The sequence below is a fragment of the Canis lupus genome, chromosome 15 (genome assembly GCF_048164855.1).
Source record: "Canis lupus baileyi chromosome 15, mCanLup2.hap1, whole genome shotgun sequence".
NCBI classification, from domain to species: Eukaryota; Metazoa; Chordata; class Mammalia; order Carnivora; family Canidae; genus Canis; species Canis lupus.
In genome coordinates, this window is record NC_132852.1 from 56,479,484 (window position 1) to 56,501,554 (window position 22,071).

The 22,071-nt window shown below is 38.6% G+C and overlaps 1 protein-coding gene and 1 non-coding gene across 10 annotated transcripts in view; one reads left to right on the plus strand and one right to left on the minus strand.

Moving 5' to 3' along the window:
* Positions 1-21,765, minus strand: part of TPK1 (thiamin pyrophosphokinase 1) — a 325,666-nt gene extending 303,901 nt beyond the window's left edge. Inside the window, exons 1-2 of one of the 9 annotated variants that reach the window (XM_072777570.1) lie at positions 21,527-21,765; positions 7,166-7,368 (exon numbers count right to left, since the gene is read on the minus strand). In XM_072777570.1, coding sequence (XP_072633671.1) covers positions 7,166-7,245 — 80 coding nt within the window. In that variant the 5' untranslated portion in view covers positions 7,246-7,368; positions 21,527-21,765. Of the gene's footprint in view, positions 1-7,165; positions 7,369-21,526 lie in introns of those variants that run through there. The other 8 variants (XM_072777563.1, XM_072777569.1, XM_072777564.1 and 5 more) reach the window with 8 other exon arrangements.
* On the plus strand, positions 18,262-18,391 carry LOC140605586 (U6atac minor spliceosomal RNA). The gene has a single exon (XR_012008224.1). It is a non-coding gene; the product is annotated as a U6atac minor spliceosomal RNA (small nuclear RNA).
* Positions 21,766-22,071: the final 306 nt, after the last annotated feature.

Below are 22,071 nucleotides of genomic sequence, written 5' to 3' on the forward strand. Positions count from 1 at the left end.
GCCAATAGGACATAAAATGTCAATTGCATGAATCTTCTAGAAATGCTTTTTCTTTTTGTATATAAAAGGATGAGCAAGGCTGGCTGTCCCCTTTTAGAATCCCTCCATCCCTTTCTTTCTACCTGGAATGGATCTTTAATACTAGAGTTACAAAAACCATTTTTGCCTCCATGAGACTAACAAGCATGAAGTCAACAGTCAGCAGGTAAGGATGGAAGAGCACAAAGAACAGGTGTGAGTCCCTATCAAGAGTATCCAGCAGCTGCATCAGCTTTCAACCACCTACGTCCAAGACCTCTTGTTATTTAAGAAAAATAAAGCCCTAATCATTAAATGTACTGTGCCATTAGTGTTTCTATCCCTTATATCCAAAGACATTCCTAACTGATCTAATCGCCAAGTAAGAATAGTGGTGGCCTCACTGATCAGGATGAGAGCAAGTTTAAAGCAGTCCTAGAGAGAAGAGATACAGAGGTTGGGAAAGCCTCCCAAGGAGAAATAGAATACTATCAGGCATCCCACATGCACATATACAGAATCAATACTGTATAGGGTCTATGTAACAGGCTCCGCAGCCAGACTGCCTAGGTATAAACCATGACTCTACCAATAACTAGATATGTGACCTCAGGCAAGATATCCAAGGTACCTCTGTACTTTAGTATTTTCAAGTCTAAAACGGGAGTAAATATATTCCTCTTGAGAAAGGTTGGAAGAACAAACAAGGTAATACACGTAAAACTCTTGGAATAGCTCCTCACACAGAATAAGCTCTCAGCAAGTATGAGTTAATCATCATCATCTTTATACTGAGGATACAAACACAAATAGCTATTATGCAAACACAAACAGATAAAAATGAGTACAGTTTATGCAGCTCACACACGGCACAAATAGAGTGATACAAGAGAGCAGAAAATTCCTCCCTGAACTCAACCACCTTTAAAGTGCTCCTCTCAACTGAGTAGTTCTTCTGTGTCTGTTAATAGCTGCATCAGCAGTTCTAGCTCAGATTCCATAAAAATGATTCAATTTCATAACAAGGAGATTGGCTAAACATAGGCCATTTACACTTCAAAAAGCAGTTGAAGGGCAAAAGTGTAATGTCAGATTTTATCTCAAGTATTGTTCTTACCTGGCAAGTGGAAACAGTAACTCATCTCCTAACAGTAATAGAAAGGGTGAATTTATGATCGATTTCAAGTATACAATACTTCAATATGCATAATCCTTTCACAGTGTCTGATATCAGACCCCAATGCACATTTCAGTTGAATTACTTGTTTCTATGAATGACATTTTGTATGAGCTGGCATGCATTTGGACTCCCTTCACATAAGACTTTCATCAGCAGGAATTACTGAAGGCAAATCCTAACAGAGCCACTGAAGCAGGTAACACTAATTAGGTGACTCTTTAATAGGCAAAGATGACTTTCAAAACCTAATTGTTCCTATGATAATAGTAATTCCAATCAAGAAAGAGAAAGTAGAAATTGAAAAGGTGAACTATTTTACAGTTTTGAACAAAAAGTAAACACTGTTTCCATCAGGCTTCTCACCCACAAACTAGTCTGATTATAAAATTTACTTAATAGCCTCAGAAACCAGATACCTGTAAATTCCCATCATTTCACTTTTCCCTGGTCATGTTCTATTCCTGATACTCCTATGTCAATGGTCATAGCCTTTCCATTCCATCACAGATATATTCTTTTACTTTCCATTCCTTGGATACCTCAGTCCCAAATGCTTCTCATCTTATTTCCAAATTCATTTTAATTTTTAAAAAACTTAAAATCGGGGGGTGAGAGACATTTTCAGTTGACTGCAACATTCTAGTGTAGAAACAAAAAGTCATCTTCTATAGTCAATAGGTAATACATACCACACAAAGAACAAGCATACAAAACTTAAAATGTATAAAATCATGGACTTCTGGGACAACAGCAGAACAGGAGAATCCTGAGGTTACCCTGTCCCACAACAACCACATCAGTGCATCCAACCCAGAAAAGAACTCAAAGACTGGCCAAATAGACTTTCTACTTAACCATACAGACGAAGAAACATGGCAAATAAAAGTAAAGATGAAAACATTGTCAGGAACCAAATTCCTGGCCAGACTCACTACAAATGGGAGGGATACCCCACAAGCTCAAGGAAGGGAGGGGGAGACTTCACACCCAGTACCCAAGGCACAGGGGACCTGCACTGGAAGGACAAGTCCCCATAACATTTGGCTTTGAAAACTAGCAGGGCTGAACTTTCTGAGTTTTTATAACGAGCAGGACTTAATAGCACGTACTTCAAAAATTAGCAGGCTCAGCTACAGGAGAGCCAGAGGGCAAGGGGAAACTAAATGCCCACCCTTAGAGGGACAGAGTAAAAATCCCACCAAGATATAGCATAGAAATAGTACTTTGAAAAGTACCTGTAGGGAATTTACTAATCCCAGAATGTGTGCTGGAGGAGTAGGGACTTTAGGAGATTTCTCCAAGAACAAAAGAGGTGGACACCATTTCTCTCACACCCCTCCCCCCGCCAGCCTAGGTGGACAGACACCTGCAAGAAACCACACTTTTCACCTACCTTGCTGATGCAGTGCATGCATCCCAGCCCCATGTCTGCCTGCAGGTATGTTCCATCCAACATGCCCCACTCAGCAGGATTCCCTCCCCAAGGGGTTCCTGCCCTGTTTCACCTGCAAGCAGCTCCAGCAAGAAGCAGCATCATTTCAAAGTGACTCTTGTCCTGAGGAGAGGAGAGAGGAAGATAACCACATACCCTAGTAACTCAGTCTTGGCGGCTGAGTCTTCTAACTGCCAGTCAGTATGTCTCCAGCTCCAGCCCCACCAGGCATCTGGGCTGAATACCAGCCTGCCCACCAACAAAAGTCTCTCAGGAGGCAACCTAGGGAGAGCAGCCTGTAGTTCATTGCCACTGCAGCCCCAGTAAATGGACTACAAGCAGGCACCGGGTCTGACTGCTGACACCAACCAACTATATAAGCCCACTATGGCCCTGGACTGGTCTTAACAGCAGGAACCAAATCTGGTCCACAGCAGGCAAAGTGAGTCACTGCAGCCAAATGAGGCTCAGCCACAACAGCAGGGTACATGTAACACACAGAGGGAACATTCCCAAAGTACCAAGTTCTGGTGAACATGGGACACTGGGCTACGGGGCACCACAGGATCTGTTCATCAAACCACCACTGTAAGATCAAGAGATGGAACAGACATTCCTACTACACAGAAACAGATAAATGAAATGAACATAATAGGCCTGATAAAGAATACAAAGTAATCATCATAAAAATACTCCCTAAACTTAAGAGTGGAAGATCTCAGAGTGACCTTCAACACAAAAATACAAGAATCAGAGATAAAGAAGTCAATAACTGATTAAAAACACACTACAGAGAAATAACAGTGGATTAGAATTAGAAAAAGCACAGGATGGATCAGCAAGCTGGAAGACAGAGTAATGGAAAGCAACTAAGCTAAACCACAAAAAGAAAAAAAAAAAGAGTAATAAAAAATGGTAACAGGTTAAGGGAACTCAGCAACATCATCAAGCATAGTAACATTCTCATTATACGGATTCCAGAAGGAAGAGAGAGATCAGGGGGCAGAAAACATATCTGAAGGAATAATAGCTGAAAACTTTCTCAATCTGGAAAAGGAAATACAAATCCAGATCCAAGAGGCACAGACAGCATCCAACAAAATTAGCCCAAGAACGTCCACACCAAGACACATAATAATTCAAAAGGCAAAAAGTAATGACAAAGAATTTTAAAAGCAGCAGGAGGAAACAATTACATAAGGGAAAGGCTGTCAGTTGATTTTTCAGCAGAAACTTCACAGGCCAGAAGAGAGTGGCATGATGTATTTGCAATTCAGAAAAGAAAAAAACATGCAACCAAGAATACTCTATCCAGCAAAACCATTGTTCAGAATAAAAGGAGAGATAAAGTTTCCCAGAGAAACAAGAGTTAATGGAGTTAATTCCATCACCACTAAATCAGCCCTACAAAAAAGTTAAAGAGAATTCTTTGAGTAGAAGGAAAAGGCCATAGTCAAGAGTAAGAAAATTATGAAAGGGAAAAATTTCAAAAGTAATACACATATAATAAAAGTAGCAGACTAATCTGCTTATAAAACTTATATACTTATAGTAGCACAAAAGCATTAAAGTCAATTATATCCATAAAGACTAGTCAAGGGATTTACAAAATAACAAGATGTAAAGTGTGGTGTCATATACATAAAAGGGGGGGAGGGGGTTAAAATTTTGTGCTTTTAGATGGGTTCAACTTAATATAGACTGCTATGTGCATAAGATCTTACATATGAGCCTAATGGTGATCACAATGCAAAAACTCTAACAGATAAGAAAAAATAAAGAGAAGGGGATATATATATAAAGCCATCAAACCATAAAGTAAGAGTGGAAGAGAAACGAGAATAACCACAAAAACAACCAGAAAACAAGTAACAAAATAGCAACAAGTACAATCCTATCAGTAGTTACTTTGAATATAAATAGACTACCTGCTCCAATCAAAAGACATAGGGTGGCTGAATAGACAAAAAAGCAAGACCCTTTTATAAACTGCCTACAAGAGACTCACTTCAGACCTAAAGACATATGCAGACTAAAAGTGAAAGTAGGGAAAAACACCATCCAAATGGAAGTGAAAAGAAAGCTGGGGTAGCAATACCAATATCAGACAAAATAGACTATAAAACAAAGACTGTATGAAGAGTCTTTGTATGAAGAGACAAAGAAGAGCACTATATAATGATAAAGGGAAAAATCCAACAAAAGGATTTAACAGGGACGCCTGAGTGGCTCAGTGGTTAAGCTTCTGCCTTTGGCTCACAGCGTGATCCCGGGGTCCTGGGATCCAGTTCCGCATTGGGCTCCCTGCATGGAGCCTGCTTCTCCCTCTGCCTATGTCTCTGCCTCTGTCTCTGTGTGTCTCTCGTGAATAAATAAATAAAATCTTTAAAAAAAAAAAAAAGGATTTAACAATTTTAAGTATGTATGCATCTAACATGGGAGCATCTAGATACATAAAACAACTATTGACAGATATAAAGGGACAAATTGTAATAAAATAACAGTAAGGGACTTTAACACCTCATAGACATCAACAGATAGAATATCCAAACAAAATCAACAAGAAAACAGTAACTCTGAAAGACACTAAATTAAACCAGAAAGACTTAACATATATTCAGAACATTCTACCCAACAACCATGGAAATACACATTCTTTAAGTGCATAAAACATTCTCCAGAACAGATCACAGGTTAGGCCACAAAACAAATATCAACAAATTCAAGAAGATTGAAGTATTCCACACATCTTTTCTAACCACAATGCTATCAAACCAGGAATTAACCACAAGAAAAAAATCTGGAAAGAGCACAAACACGTGGAGGCTAAATAACATGTTACTAAATAATGAACGTGTCAACCAAAAAAAAAAAAAAAAAAATCAAAGAGAAAATTAAAAAATACATGGAGACAAATGAAAATGAAAAACAGTGGTCCAAAATCTTTGGGATGCAGCAAAAGCTAAGAGGGAGGATTAAAGCAACACAGGCCTACCTCAAAAAGAAAAATAAACAACCTAACCTTACACTGAAAGGAGTTACAAAAAGAAAAGCCCAATGTCAGTGAAAGGAAGGAAATAATAAATATTAGAACATAAATAAATGTTTATGTTCTAATAAATAGAACAGATCAATGAAACCAGAAACTGGTTCCTTGAAAAGTGCAACAAAATTGATAAACCTTTAGCTAGACTCAAAGAGAGAGAAAGAGAAAGCAGATTCAAAATCAGAAATAGAGGAAAACTAACAACCACTACCACAAAAATACAAAAATCATAAGAAAATACTATGAAAGAGGGTTTGTCAACAAACTGGACAGCATAGAAGGAAAAAATGGATAAATTCCTAGAAGCATATAAACTTACAAAACTAGATTAGGAAGAAATACAAAACTGAACAGACCAATTATCAACAATGAAATTGAATCAGTAATCAAAAAAGTCTCAACAAACAAAAGTCCAAGACCAGAAGGCTTCACAAGTGAATTCTACCAAACATCTAAAAAAGAGCTAATACCTATTCTCAAACTATCCCAAAAACAGAAGAGGAAGGAAAATTTCCAAACTCATTCTATGAAGCCAGCATTATCCCAATATCAAACCCAGGTAAAGACACCACCAAGAAGAGAACTATAGGCCAATATCTCTAACAAACATAGATGCAAAAATTCTCACCAAAGTATTAGCAAATTTAATCTAACAATACATTAAAAAAATAATTCACCATGATCAAGTAGGATTCATTCCTGGGATGTTAAAGTTGTGCAAATCAATCATTATGATAAACCCCATCAACAAGAGAAGGGATAAAAACCATATGATCATTTCAACAGATGCAGAAAAAGCATCTGACAAAGTACAATATCCATGTTAAAAACAAAAACACTAATTTAAAAAACACATATACATGCCTATGTTTACAGCAGCACTATTTATAATAGCCATGATATAGAAGCGACTCAAATATCCATGGGTGGGGGGGGTGCACACCTGGGTGGCTCAATCTGTTTAGCAACTGACTCTTGATTTCAACTCAGGTCATGAACTCAAGCTAGGCATGAAGCCTACTTAAGATTCTATCCCTCTCCCTCTCCCCACCCTGCTTTCTAAAATTAATAATAAAAATAAATAAATAGAGAAGCAACCCACATGTCCACTGAGAGATGTAAAATAACTTATGTAGATTTCCCAGTTTCAAACATTTTCCAAAAGCCCTAAATCCCCAAATCCTTTCTATGTAATTCATTTAATATCCAGGATTTCCTCTGTGATTCTCTTGTCACGCTGCACTCTAATTTCTGATTTGCTTATCCCTTTGCCCTATTAGGCTATAACCTCCATGGAGACTTGTGCCACACAACTCAATTGTGTGAATTTAGCAAAATGCCACATGCATAGTAGGCACTCAAATGCTGGCTCACTGAATAAAATGTTACATGGCCTAAAAATACATAAACGAGTAGGTTTCCTCAAGAGAGATAAAAGAGTATTAAATGACATCAAAACAAAATTATTATGAGAAAAGCCTTAAGTTACCATCCCAACTCTATTGATAGAAGATCAGGATCATATGCGGGTATTTTGAAAAGCACACAGGTTGCTAGCGAAGGAGACATGCACTTCAGCTACTGCTCAGGCACAGAAAGGCACCACAGCGTCAGGCAGATGAGTCATTCTTTGCCACTTGGTGTGTCCTGGTTGCATTATCACACTATGCATTTCTAAGGAAAATGATAAAGCTAAAAAACAAACAAACAAACAAAAAACATATGTCACTTGCTTAAAGGAAGTTTTGGATAATGATAAACATCATCCTTAATTGTGATGGAGATTTTTTTAAAAATATTTTAAAACAGAATCTGATGTTTCTTAGTCCATGCTTCTCAAACTTTAAAGAGCATAAGACTCATGTAGGGATATTGTTAAAATAAGGTTCTTATTCCATCAGTCACTCTAAAGTCAACCAGAGACTGTGCACTTCTCATAAGCTCCTGAATAAAACCAATGGTGCTGGTCTGCGGGCTTCAACGTGAATAGCAAGTTCTTAGAAAGGAAATTTCTAGAGATCCTGGGTGGCTCAGTGGTTGAGCATCTGCCTTTGGCTCAGGGCATGATCCCAGAGTCCCAGGATCAAGTCCCACATTGGGCTTCCTATGGGGAGCCTGCTTCTCCCTCTGCTTGTGTCTCTACCTCTGTGTGTGTGTGTATATCTCTCATAAATAAATAAGTAAAATCTTAAAAAAAAAAGGAGAGGAAATTTCTAAATACAAAGAAAGGTCTGTATAGCTCCATTTTCCTGTTTTGTTGTTGCTGTTTTTAGGAATCCTAAAGCATCCATCTCCTCTGATGATTTTTCAAAACCTTCCTGGTGCAAGACTCTCAATACCCTGCAGGTACTACCATTTAAAGCAATGGGAAACACAGAAATAAAAGAGGGTCATCACTATAGATACAATGAAAATTAAAAGGATATAAAGAGAATATGATGGATGACACTATGCTCAAAAACATGATACTCTAGATAAATCAAGTCCTTGAAAAAAAAACAATCTGCCAAAATCCACACGAGAAGAAATGGATAATCTGAATAGACCTGTATCTATTAAAGAAATTGAGTAAAAAAAAAAAAAAAAAAAGAAGAAATTGAGTCAAAAATTAACCATCTTCCAAAATAGGAAGCACAAGACCCAGGTAGGTTTGCTGGTAAATTCTGCCAAACATATAAGAAAGATTCTACACAATCTCTTTCAAAGGATCAAAGCAGAGGGAATGCTTCCTAACTCATTTTCTGAGGTCAGCACTGCCCTTATGCCAAAATCAGACAAAAACATCTTAAGAAAACTACAGATCAATCTCCTCTCATGAAGATAGATGTAAAAATCCTTGACAAAATATTAGCAAAATGAATTCAAGAAAAGTATGAAAAGAATTATACATGACAATGAAGTTAGATTTCAGATATGCAGGGCTGAGCAAACATTCAAAAATCAATGTAATCCATCACATCAACTGACTAAAAAAGAAATATAGTAGGATTATAAGACTACATGCATAAAAAATTTTTGAAAAAATCCAACACTCATTCATCATAAAAACTCTCAGTAAACTAGAAACAGAGGGGAACTTTCTCAACTTGATAAAGACTATCTACAAAGTACTTACAGTAAGCATCACACTTAATGCTAAGAAACTTAAAGCTTTCCCAGTGTGGTCTTGGCAAAGAGTAGACAAATATATCAGTGGAAAATAGTAAGCCCAGAGATAGACTCAAATACAGTCAACCGATCTTTTGACACAGGAGCATAAGCAAGACGATAGAGCAGATGGTCCTTTCAACAAAATAATGTTGGAACAACTGGACATCCGCAGGCAAAAAAAGTAATTTAGATGCAGATCCTACATTCTTCACCAAAATCCACTCAAAACAGATGTAAAATGCAAAATTATAAAATTCCCACAAGGTAAAATAGAAGTAAACCTAGATGTTCTTAGGTAAGGTTAGGCCTTCTTAGACATAACACCAAAGGTACAACCCAAGGAATAATAATTGATAAACTGGTCTTCAGCAACATTAAAAATTTCTGCTCTGCAAAAGACAATGTCAAGAGAATGAGAAGGTAAGTCACAGACTGGGAGAAAATATTTGCTGAAGACACACCTGATAAAGGGTTGTTTTTCAAATATACAAGAAACACTTAAAACTCAACAATAAGAAAACAAACAATGCAATTATAAAATGAGCTAATGACCTGAACACCTCACCTAGGAAGATATACAGATGGCAAATAAGCATATGAAAAGATGTTCTACATCATATGTCATCAGGAAAATGCAAATTAAAACAACACTATCACAGATAATATAACAAGCCTGTCATGATGGCCAAAATCTCAGAACACTGACACCACCAAATGCTGGTGAGGATATGGAACAATAGGAAGTCTCACATTGCTGGTGAGAATGCCAAACGGTCCAGCCACTTTGGAACACAGCTGGCTGGTTTCTTACAAAAACTAAACATACTCTTACCATATGATCCAACAATGGTGCTCCTAAGCATCATCCAAAGGAGTTAAAAACTTGTGTCCACTCAAAAACCTGCACGCAGATATGGACAGCATTTTTCATAAATGCCACACCGTAGAAGCAACCAAGAAGTACTCCAGTAGGCAAGTATATAAACAAACCGTAGTACCTCCAGACAATGGAATATTACTCAGTGCTAAAAAAGGAAAGAACTCTCAAACGATGAAAAGACACGGAGAAACATTAAATGCATGATCAATTAAAGAAGTCCATCTGAAAAAAGCTACAAACTATATGATTCAGAGTTATGACATTCTGGAAAAGGCACAACTCTGAAGAAAACAAAAAGCTAAGTAGTTGTTGGGAGTGGGAGAACTTAGATAAACAGGCAGAGCACAAAGGATTTTTAAAGGCAGTGAAAATACTCCATATGATCCTCTCGTGATGGATCTATTATACATTTGTCCAAATTTATAGGATGTATACCCCCAGGATAAACTATGATCTTGGGGTGATGATGTAGTATCAATTTTAACAAATGTCTCACTGTGATTGGTAAGAAGTGATAATGGTGGAGGCTGTGCATGTGCAGGGGGCACAACGGAAACCTATACAACCCTGCTCTCAATTTGTTGTAAACCTAAAACTACTCTAAAGAAGTCTTAAGGCACTGAGGGGGCACTGGATGGGATGTGTACTGGGTTTTATACTCTATGTTGGCCAATCAAACTCCAATAAAAAAATACACAAAAATAAATTAATTTAAAGAAAAAAAGAAAAAGAATTCTTAAGGAGCACCTTAGTGGCTCAGCAGCTAGGTGCCTGCCTTCGGCCTAGGGCGTGGTCCTGGAGTCCTGGGACCGAGCCTCACGTCGGGCTCCCTGTATGGAGCCTGCCACTCTCTCTCTCTGTATTTCTCAAGAATAAGTAAATAAAATCTTAAAAAAAAAAAAAAAAAAGTTCCCAGTAAGCATTCTTGACAAGAACACCCAATTTTCCAGGTGTAGACTATAGATACCCATAGTGGGCTAGTGGATTTAAAAAGTATGAAACTCAAGAAAATTGCTGGTATCTCTTCCAGTACCTAGACGAGCTCCTAATATCAGCACTCAAGTAACTGTTGCACAAATGACTATAGTATTTAGCCTGGAAGAAGAGAAAAAAGAGGAAGAATCTGGTTAAAGTGTTTCAATATTTGAAGGCAGCTAAGAAGAAATCAAGTCAAAGTCTTCCACACAGTTTCAGCTGGAAAATAAGGGAATGAAAGGTCTACTTCAGCCTATTTTAAATATACATTTTTAACAATCAGTTGTCCAACAATGGTATATGTTTCCTCAAATAGAGCTACCTGAATGTGTTCAAGCAAAAAAGCCAGATGGCCATCTCAGAGGGACACTAAGGAAGACACACCTGTCCTGCAAACACTAGGATTTCTAAGATTGCACCCACACACACATCGGATTCACTACTCACATCTTTACTATATTGGGAATAAATTGCAACAGCAGTTTTCCTACTTTGAAAATGAAAAACAAAGTTGCTTCAACAGGCAGCAGCAGTTGGGCCAGAAGCCACAACCTTACACATGACCTCAAAGTAAATCAAAAGCTTAAATTCTCCAAAAGTCATAAAAACAAAAGAAACTCTTCCACTGTGATAAATGAATAACTTCAAAGACAATGGTGTGATAAAGATACAGGAATACTCTCAGAATGAAATCCATTTGTTTGAGCATCTGTTTGCCACCTACAAAGAATAACTCTTTCTGATGGATTTAATCAAGAAAAAAAAAGATAATAAAATTCATTTGATGGGATGTTAATGCACAAACACACCTCATTTTCCTAGAAAACCTCAAAAGACATCTGGTGTTAACGTATCAAAACCCACAGATTTTTTTTTTTTTTTTTTTTTGGTGTGATCAAGCCATAACATTTTAGCATTGTGAACATTAAAACTGCCTTCATAACATCACTTGGTAATTTCAATGGTTCCATCTAAAAGAAAACTAGTACTTCTGATAAAGCTACATTATACCAAGTTACAAATTTTTTTTAAGAATTAAGATTATTTTTAAACACTTTGGAGGCATTAGCTTCTAAAAGCATGTAGCTATTAAAATGCTAATATGGAAAGATGAGGTGGGGATGCTAGAGACTTAATGCCAGTAAAACACAGGAAATTGATTCTCTAGATGATGTGGAAAAGCTGGCTTATAAAGTTAATGAGATATTACTTAAGGCAAAAGAAACAATTTGTCCCTTAACAATGAGGATAAGCCAAACATTTCTGTCATCAAATATGGTGACACTAATTAAAAGAACGACAAAAACTAAAGCAGGTATGAGAATCAATCAAAGCACAGGAAAAAGTTAACTACAGCAAACACACAAAGTGAAGGTTAGTTATAGCAGCAAGTCAGAAATAAATATAAGTGAATAAAAAGAATTCCAACAATTATGTGTCCTACCCCAAGGAAAGTGTAACTAGTCAAAGGAGTAAATTTCCCATTGAACATTTAAGAGACTTGACAACTACCTGGGATGGATTTCTGATGTAGCAGGAGAGTAAAGTAAGATGATTAACCCCTGAAACTAGAAAATCCACTACTTTGTCTCTTAGATATCATAACTAGCCCCAGATAACAAAAATATAACAATCCTTAAGCAGCAGCTTTAGCCAGAGATTTCTTTACCATCCATAAAGTTTAAAAAAAAAAAAAAAAAAAGCCTGCAAGTTTTCCAAATTTCAAAGCAGGCATAGTGCTCTGATCTAAATAACAAAATGCCATGCTACTTTTAGGAAAAATAGGTCATCAGAAAACTCAGGATTTTAGTCCCAGTACGAACTCCAATATCCATTTCCAAAGGCTTCCCCTTAGTAAAGGAATATTTCCTGTGTATGAAGTTCATTCCAAAATTATGAGTCTATTAGTTGCTCCTTGCTGATATGAATAGAGTATATGACAAATTTTCTGCTTCTCCCTCTCCCTGCTGCTCCCCGCTGCTTGTGCTGTCAAATGAATAAATGATATCTTAAAAAAAATGACAAGTTTTCTATATATTTGTCACAAATTATCATTAAATACAGATCAAATATTTCTAAAGAAAATTTAGCATCTGAATTCAGATGTAAACTACACACTGGTGTTTGAAGATTTAGTACAAAAAATGTCAACTACTGGGGCACCTCAGACGCTCAGTCAGGTGTCTGCCTTGGGCTCAGGTCATGATCCTGATCCCGGAGTCCTGGGATCCAGCCCTGACCCAGGCTCCCTGCTCAGCTGGGAGTCCGCTAGTCCCCCTCCCTCTGACCCTTGCCCCTGCTCACACTCTGGTGCATGCACACACACATGCGCTCACTCTCTCAAACGAATAAAAAATATTTAATGAAAAAAGTCAACTACTGCGTTAATAGTTGCTTATTCTGATTATATATTGAAGTAACATTTTAGATATTAGGTTAAATATATAATTAAAATTAAGTTCACTTGTTTTATCTTTTTAATGAGGCCACTGGAAAAAAGTTTAAGTTACATAGGAAATTACATTTCTATTGGATTGAATGGCCTGCTGCAGGCTGAACTCTTCACAGTAAGGTTTGTCAATTATTTTTCTATAGCATCTCTTGCAGTATGGCCCATAACTGATACACAAAAAGCGTTTTAATCAACTTTATATAGAAGCACAAAACATCAACTAAGTACGACTAAAACTGTCTTTTTGATTCATATACCATCTACATTCTATTGGAGGGACATTAAAAACCTCCCTTAGTAATCATGACAATTCTGAATTATGGACCAAGACAACCAAAAACACTTTCAGCTGAAAGTAAATTGCCATATTGTATGGGGCTGCGTTATGCCCTCCCAGAATTCCTGTTAAAGTCCTACACCAGTGCCTCAGAATGTCACTCTATTTGGATATTTGGATATAGGGCCTTTAAAAGGATAATTAAAGCAAAAAAAAAAAAAAAAATCCTATGGGTGGACCCAATCCAATAGGATTGGGGTCTTTGTAAGAATAGGAGATTAGAACACAAGTAAAACAATCCAACAGGCAATCCTCGAGTATACAAAGAGAAGGCAGGCATCTGCAAGCCCAGGAGAGAGGCTTCAGAAGAAACCAAAGCTGCCAACACGTTGATTTTGGACACCTAGCCTGAGAATCAGGCCACCCAGTCTATGGTACCTTGTTATGGCAGCCTTAGTACATGAATACATTGTTCCAAACATTTAAATTTTTTCCAATTACCGAGTAGAGTTTTGGCTTTTACAATTAAGTTACAAATTCAGTTCCTCACTCACACCAGCCATATATCAAGTGCTCAATAGACATATGCAGCTAGTGGCCACTGTACTGTACAGTACAGACCCAGAGAGGACACCAAATCAAGTTTCAAAAAAAAAAAAAAAAATGCCTAACTAGTTGGTAGATATAACCAAAAAAAATGTGTTCTTACTATATACTGAAGCATGTTTAATCTTAAAACAAAATGCAAATACAGAAGACTCAAGTCTACCCCTGGGTTATTCTTACTATGATTTCCTGAGTAGATTAGGGATGGGAGTTCATAATTCAGAGCTATGTTTGGGACATCTGAAGGTTTCTTTCAAAATACAGAGAACTACTGAACACAGGTGGCCAGGATACATTTATCACTATAAAAAAGTCAGAACTCCGGATTCAGTTTCCCAGAAATTCCCAAATTAGCAACTGGTAAATTAGAGAACGCCAATACTCCTCTTTAGAGTTTATCATGCTTCTTGTGAGGTTAGGTTAGCGGGCATTTTCAATGGAAATTAAATTCCAAAAATAAGAGATGGCATGAATCCTATACTGAACAGAATATTCCTGGATTTATTACCATTTAACCATGAGGCATCAAAAAAGTATGTCCACTATTAATAATTTCATGAACCTATAAAGTTGAAGAAGCATGAGAAAAAATACAGAATTCAGGAAACAGAATAGTTCTGCTAACTTGCCTAATAGGACTGAAAACACTAAAATAAGTAGCTATATCCCCTTTAAGAATTAAAAAAAAAATGAAGGTAGAGGGGTGCCTGGATGGCTCAGTCAGTTAAGCGGCTGACTGTTGATCTCGGGTCAGATCATGATCTCAGCATTGTGAGATGGAGCCTGCTTAAGATTCTCTCTCTTCCTCTGACCCTACTCACCCCCGCTCTCTCACTTTCAAAAAAAAGATCATAGAAAATCCAAAATGTAATCATCAGTATAATAAAGTTCATCTACTGGAAAGAATTGTACATTTGCATAGAACTTTACTCCTTAAACCAGCTTTTTATACTTTATCTTAAATTTGCCCAAGGACTTAATGTTTGGATATATTCTTATTTTTCATAAAGAAACTAAGGCTCTAAGAAATTAAGTGACATGCCCAATGTCACATAATTTATAATGGACTAAAACTCAAACCTTAGTCTTCTAGTTCCTAAACTTTGTATAGGCTTCGCCCTATTAAAGCATTAAAACTACACCTAGCACAGTGTTATGTAAATGTTAGTTATAATAAAAAATTTTAATACAATTACAGTGACTTGATCAAGTGTGTACTAACAGTACTTAAAATGGTAATTAAATTCAGAATAAATCTCAACCATGGTAATTCAGTTTAGAAGAAATAATTCCCAAGAGCATTATGGTCACAGGAATCTTTTTAAAAATTAAATGTATATAATCGTTTTGCAAAGAAATACCAAGTGATAGATAAAAGGCCTTCTAGCATAAAATTTATTTATGATGATCAAATTAGGTGGGGAAAATAAAATAGAACTTTTAAAACTAGAGTTTTTTATATATTAAGTGAATAATGTTTCATATCTGCCATATTTTTTATTCCATCAGATCCATTTAAGAGTGATATAAAAGTGATTTAAAATTTCAATATTCAATCTTAAGGGAGATTTAAAAACTGAGGAACAACTGAACAAGATTTAAAAAGACTGAAGAACACACAGGTGGTCCCAGTTGGGAACAAGAAACTAGAAAAGTTATTTTTGGAACAAGGGGAAAATTGAAATATGGACAGGTACTATGAAATTTTCGGTAGAAAAAGTGGAGTTGTGAACTGAATGAAACAACTTATAGTATGTTCTCCTTTAGGTTTAAAAACACTTCACTGTATAGTTACATATATAACATATATATATAATTATATATATAATACTTTAACAATACTTCATGGTATAATATCTGGAGGGATATAAATACACACATACCACTTACACACATATATGGCAATAAGTGGTAATCTCTGAGAGGATGGAATATGGCATTGTTATTTCACTTTTGTTTACCTTCTAAATTTTTATAATGCGCATGTACTATGTTGTAAAAATTTTTAAATAACATCAATATTTTTATAAGCCAGAAATAAATACCTCTTCATTTGCTGTGTCTTACATTTATGAAATAAGTACATGTGAAATAATGGTTCTGAAGATAGTCTGACTCTTCACTTTTATTTTAGCAATCAGGTGTTTAAAATAAATCTACTTTCAAACATATGGAGTTCAGAATATAAAGCTCATGAAAAAAAAATGATCACTGAAGAACAAAGCCAGAAACTGTCCCTATTTACAAAAACATTTTGAAAAATCACCTATGCTTGAGTTTAAAACAGCAATTGTATGCCTAGAACAGTTAAATATTGTTCATTATGAATTAAAACAAAAATCTTTAGATAAAAAGTTAAGGCAATGAGAAAAATAAAAATGTTTGTATTCTTGCCATTTATCAGTGTTAAAATGCTTTACACGTAATCTTAAATCTTCCCAATAACTGTCCTTGGAAAGTCTCATTCTCTGTATATTACTGATGAGAAAAATCAAGATTTAAAGAGCTGCATGCAGAGTATATGAGAAACTCCTGCTTGGCAATCATTTTGCAATACTATGCACATAAATCATTAAGCGGTACATCTGAAACTAATACAGTATTATGTCAATTATACATCAATTTTTAGAAAAACAAAAATTACAAATTGTTTTTTAAAATAGTTTATTTTTTAAGTAATCTCTACATTCAATGTGAGGCTTGAACCCACAATCCCAACATTGAGCATCACATGTTGCATCAGCCAGGCAACTCTTTATTAATTTGTAAAAAAAAAGGAAAGATGGAGCACCTATCTGGCTCAGTTGATAGAGCATATGACTATCTAAGGGTCATGAGTTCAAGCCCTATGTTGGGTATAGAGATTACTTAAAAATAAAAAAAGAGTAAAACGATAGACCCCTCCCCTTCTTTATGGCAAGAGTCATAAATATTTCACAAAAGACCTGCAAAAGGCCAATAAACGTTAAAAAAATCAGCATTCTGCCATAAAGAAACATAGATTAAAGTCAGAGATACCTCTAGACATCCACCAAATGGCTAAAATGTAATACTAACTCTAAGGATTGAAAAAGAACATTCTAGGGGATAAATTTAGCATGAGCTAAGGCAAGAGTATTAAATCTGGAACAAATGTTCTAATAAACATGGGTAGTTCACTTGGCTTGGGCACAGAGAAGGATAAAATGTATTCTGGAAAAGTAGTTAGGAATCAGAACTCAAAGCGTCTTCAAGTCCAAGAGAAGGACTTTAACCCATATGAGATTAACAATACAGAACTGTGACAGAGATGACAGCTTTGCATAGAATGTTCCAAGGGGGGCAGCCCGGGTGGCGCAGTGGTTTGGTGCTGCCTTCAGCCCAGGGCGTGATCCTGGAGACCTGGGATCGAGTCCCACGTCGGGCTCCCTGCATGGAGTCTGCTTCTCCCTCTGCTTTTGTCTCTGCCTCTCTCTCTCTCTCTGTTTCTCTCATTAATAAATAAAATCTTTAAAAAAAAAAAAAAAAAAGAATGTTCCAAGGGGCGGGGAGATACAGAAAATTTCAGAAACACTTCTTGTCTCCCATCCTGCTTTAAATTTCTCTATCCTCCACAATCTGGTACTACCCTCACTCCTCAACCACAATCTTCATTTGCACTCTCCAACCTTCTCAGACCTACTTCTCTTCACTCACCACCAGGTGAGCTCATACCTGGTCGAAGGCAGCACTAAGCCTTCACTCAGGGCACATCTTCTATGTTACTCTCTTGCTCCCCTTAGGCTACTCTCAATTGAAATCTAGTGCTTTTTAAAGAGGCACAGCTGAGGTCTATCCATTCCATGACTTCCTGCCTACTCCAAACTGCACTCATCTCCTTCCCCTGAGTTCCTAACTTCTCTATGTGGGTTCCTATAATACATAATTCAACATCTAACTAGAATTTATTTTGTTCTCAACTCTCCAACCAGACCATAAACTCATGAATAGAAGAGATCACACCTTTCACTTTTGTACCCCTACAGCACCTACTAACAAAAAATACACACTAGCTAGTTGTCGGTTCCTCCTGATAACAGAAATGCAAACATACCCTTTTAATCCAACAATTTCATTTCTAGGAATTTATAATACTGACATTTTCATATATATGCAAAAACATCATGATCAAAAATATGCATTGTAGATAGTAACAATAAAAACTAGAAATACCCTAAATGTCTAATAAGAAAGACTAGTTCATTTGAGTCTATAGTGCAACTTGAAGTGTTGTATGAAAGGAGAGAAAACGAGTACTCCCCTTGACAAGGATGGATGAGGCCCTCAGGCCTGACAACAAACGTACACACAGTTAAGTCCCTGCCACCTACTTTGTGGCATCTAATCATCGTTTTTTTGGTTTTTTTTTGTTTTTGCATCGCTATATTGTACACCTGAAACTAATTATATATTAGGTACATTGGTATTAAAGTTAAAAAGAAACCTTGAGATATCTATATAAATGGATAACATAATAAGTGAAAAAAGTTGCTGGAAAATGGTAAACAGTTCCTATCTTACTTATTTTCACATATACACACACAGAATTTACAAAACCAAAATTTTAGAATGATAACATTGGCTAAGTAGGATGGACTTTAGAAACACTTGTTTGAAAAAATTTGAACATATACAATGTAAAAAAAAAACAAAAAAACAAAAAACAAAAAACATTTTCACTATCCCAAAAGAATAGTTTACAAAACAATTTATAATATGAATCCATTTTCTTTAAAACAAGACTAATAACATGCTGAGGCCTATGGACCAAAATGAGTATTTAGAACATATGCCAACTATTAATAAGTTACTCTCACAATCTACATTAGTTGTTTTTCTTTAAATAATAAACTTACTTTTTAGTTGCTCCCCACTACTAAAAAATAAAAAAATCCAAAAAACCCATAAATCTTTCTCTGACCTAGGGATCTCAGAGGGGTAAACATTTTGGTCCACCCGGCATTTAGCTAAGAGAGCCAGCTTAACTGTTGGGCAGCCCGCTGCACTAAATCTGAGTAAGTATCACAGGTAAACCACGTCTACAAATGAGATCCACCGAAGTTACTGACTGAAAAGCTACTTCGCTACTAGGTACACATTAAATGTCTGAGGGCAGCCTGGGTGGCTCAGCGGTTTAGCACTGCCTTCGGCGCAGGGCGTGATCCTGGAGACCCGGGATCGAGTCCCACGTCGGGCTCCCTGCATGGAGCCTGCTTCTCCCTCTGCCTGTGTCTCTCTGGAACATGCTCCATCTCCCCAAAGGAAGATGACCTCATTCCAAACAATCTTTATTTCTGTTGATCTCCTTGTCCTGCCTTGAAAAACCTTTGCCTTTCTGTAGCCTTCTGGAGCTCCCCTCTACTTGCTGCTGGGATGCTGCCAAATTTCACAAATTGATTAATAATGTCAATTACATCACTAACATTCACTGCTGAATTTTTGTAATTTAACACTAGTAAATAGTGGCAAAACTAGGGTTTAAACCTAGAGATTCTGATTCCCTTACTATACTGTACTATCTCTAGGATAAATTCCTTTCAACAGAGAAAACACTAGAAATCTTCAGTCGTATGTTGCTACAATATGAATTAATCTTTTAGAATTTCTTAAAAATAAAAAAAAAAAAATTTTATTAGAGCCCAAGTCAGGACAGCTGCCCTAGATACATTATCTTAGCAAAGACAAGTGTGCTCCAGCAAAGGAACATTTCACATACAACTAAACACATTTTTTTTTTTTTACATAAAAAGTTACAAGTCAATAGACAACATTTCAGAGTGCTGAAGATGTTAAATTTCTAGAATTTGCAGGGTTCCTAGGACTTTATGAGAAATAGAGAAGTTTCTTCCTTTTTGTTTTGTGTACAAAATGTTCCTTTTTGGGTTTTGTTTTAATGAAGCAGATGTACAGTATGTGCTCAGGATACAAACAGAGCCTATGCTTTGAGGTTCTGCAGAGTCAGTCTGACCTTAGTAAATGTTTGAGTATAGCTAGCTTCCCAGGGCCCACCAATACTAAAAGTCAAAAATTTCTTTTATCACAGTAAAGCACTTAGGTTTTCACCACAAAACTAAATTATCAACAGAACGCGGGGATCCGATGTTTACTTATGGAAATGCTGTTGGTTTGGCTACCACGAGATAACCAAGTTACCAAGAACTTATTTTGCAAAAATGTTGGCCATTGCTTTTCTCAACTTTTGAAAAGCTATTTACAGTGGCCCAGCGGTTTAGCGCTGTCTTCAGCCCAGGGCGTGAGTGATCCTGGGGATCCGGGATCCAGTCCCGCATTGGGGTCCCTGAACAGGGCCTACTTCTCCCTCCACCTGTGTCTGTGTGTCATGAATAAATAAATAAAATCTTAGAAAGAAAAGAAAAGCTATTTACAGTAATAATTAAACCCCAAACCTCTTAACCAAGTCAGGTTTGGGTTTAGATACTAGTTCTGTTACCACTTTCCTTCACGTGCAAGCAAGATAATAAAGGCATTTGTGTAAAACTCAGCATGGTGAATAACTGGAGAATAAGAAGTCAAGGTCCCTAACTCCTGTTCTTTACCAACCACACTCCCAGGATGTGCAACAACTTGGGCAAGCCCACATCAAACCCCATCAAACCCCAGATACCCTCGCCAGACCCGTTTATTCACGTGTTTACGGGAAACCTTAAACATCGGATTATGCCTTCCGTTTAAATTTACGAACTGAGGGATGCCCGGGTGGCTCGGTGGTTGAGCGACTGCTTTTCGCTCAAGGCAGGATTCCCGGGGTCCTGGGATCAAGCTCCCGCTTAGGGGCTCCTTCCAAGAAGCCTGCTTCTCCCTCCGCCTAGGTCTCTGCCTCTGCGTGTCTCTCGTGAGTAAATAAATAAAAATCTCTCTCTTTTTTTTTAAAGAAGTTTGCAAACTGATAAAACACAAGTTCTACACTGCAAAGAAAAGCTGGTGAGGAAACACAGTACTAAGAGGTTATCCCGTGGGTCCGTGACTACACACGACAAGGAACGCTAGCTTCGCAAATGCACCTCCCGCCTGCGCCCCAGGGGAGGGCGGCCTGCAGCTCTAAGGCAGTGACAACCCTGAGGCGAGTTCTGCGGCCCTCGGGCGACTTGTAGGGCCACGCACCACCGGCGGGATGAGCTCGGGGTCTACGACTCGGCGGGGCAGGCGATGCGGATGAGCCTAGTCGCAGGGCTCGCGGCCCACGGGCTCCCGCCGCAGGGGGCGCTCGCGCTCCTCCAGGGCAGCCCGGCAGGGAAACCGAGCCGCTCCGTGCGGCCAGGACGACGGTGTAGCCCCCGCTTTGGTTTTTGGTTTTTGGTTTTTATTACGGGGGGCGTGGGGGGGGGGACTGAGGCAGGAGGTCGGGGAGTCGGCCTCGGGGCTCGGAACTCGGGAACCAGTGGCCGACGGGAACACTTTCTGCGTCCGACCTCTCGGGGCTGCGACGAGGGGGCCGGCCAGGGGCCCCGGGGCGCGGGGAAAGGTACAGTACCGGTAGGAAGCAGGGGCTCCAACGGGGTAAAAGCATGCTCCATGCCGGGCTGCGGGGCTCGGCCTTAAGGAAACAGAAACGCCGCGTTAGAAGCCGCCCCCGCTCTTAACTAAGCGCGCGCCGACTCTCCGGAACGCCGGCCGCTTCCGGGCGGAGCTGCCCCCACCGGGAGGCGGAGGCGGAGGCGGAGGCGGAGGCGGAGGCGGACCCGCTCGGCGGGGAGGAGCCACGACCGGGGGCGCGACGCCCGGGGGCCGCCCCTCCTCCCGCCCCGCGCGCACCGCCAGCATCCGGGGACCGCGGAGCCCCGCCCCCCGCGCGCCCAGGACGCGCCCAGGACGCGGGCGGCTCGCCGAGCGGAGGCCGCACTTACACAGCGGCGGGTGGAGCCGGCGGCGAGCGGAGCGCGATCGACCGCTCCGAGCTCAGCTGAGGAGCCTCGGCGGCGCGCGGCAGACGCTCGCAGGCTTAAGGAACGGCGCGCGAGGCGGCCCCGCCCCCTTCCGGAGCGGCGCGCCCCCGCCGCGCACGCGCACGCGCTCCCG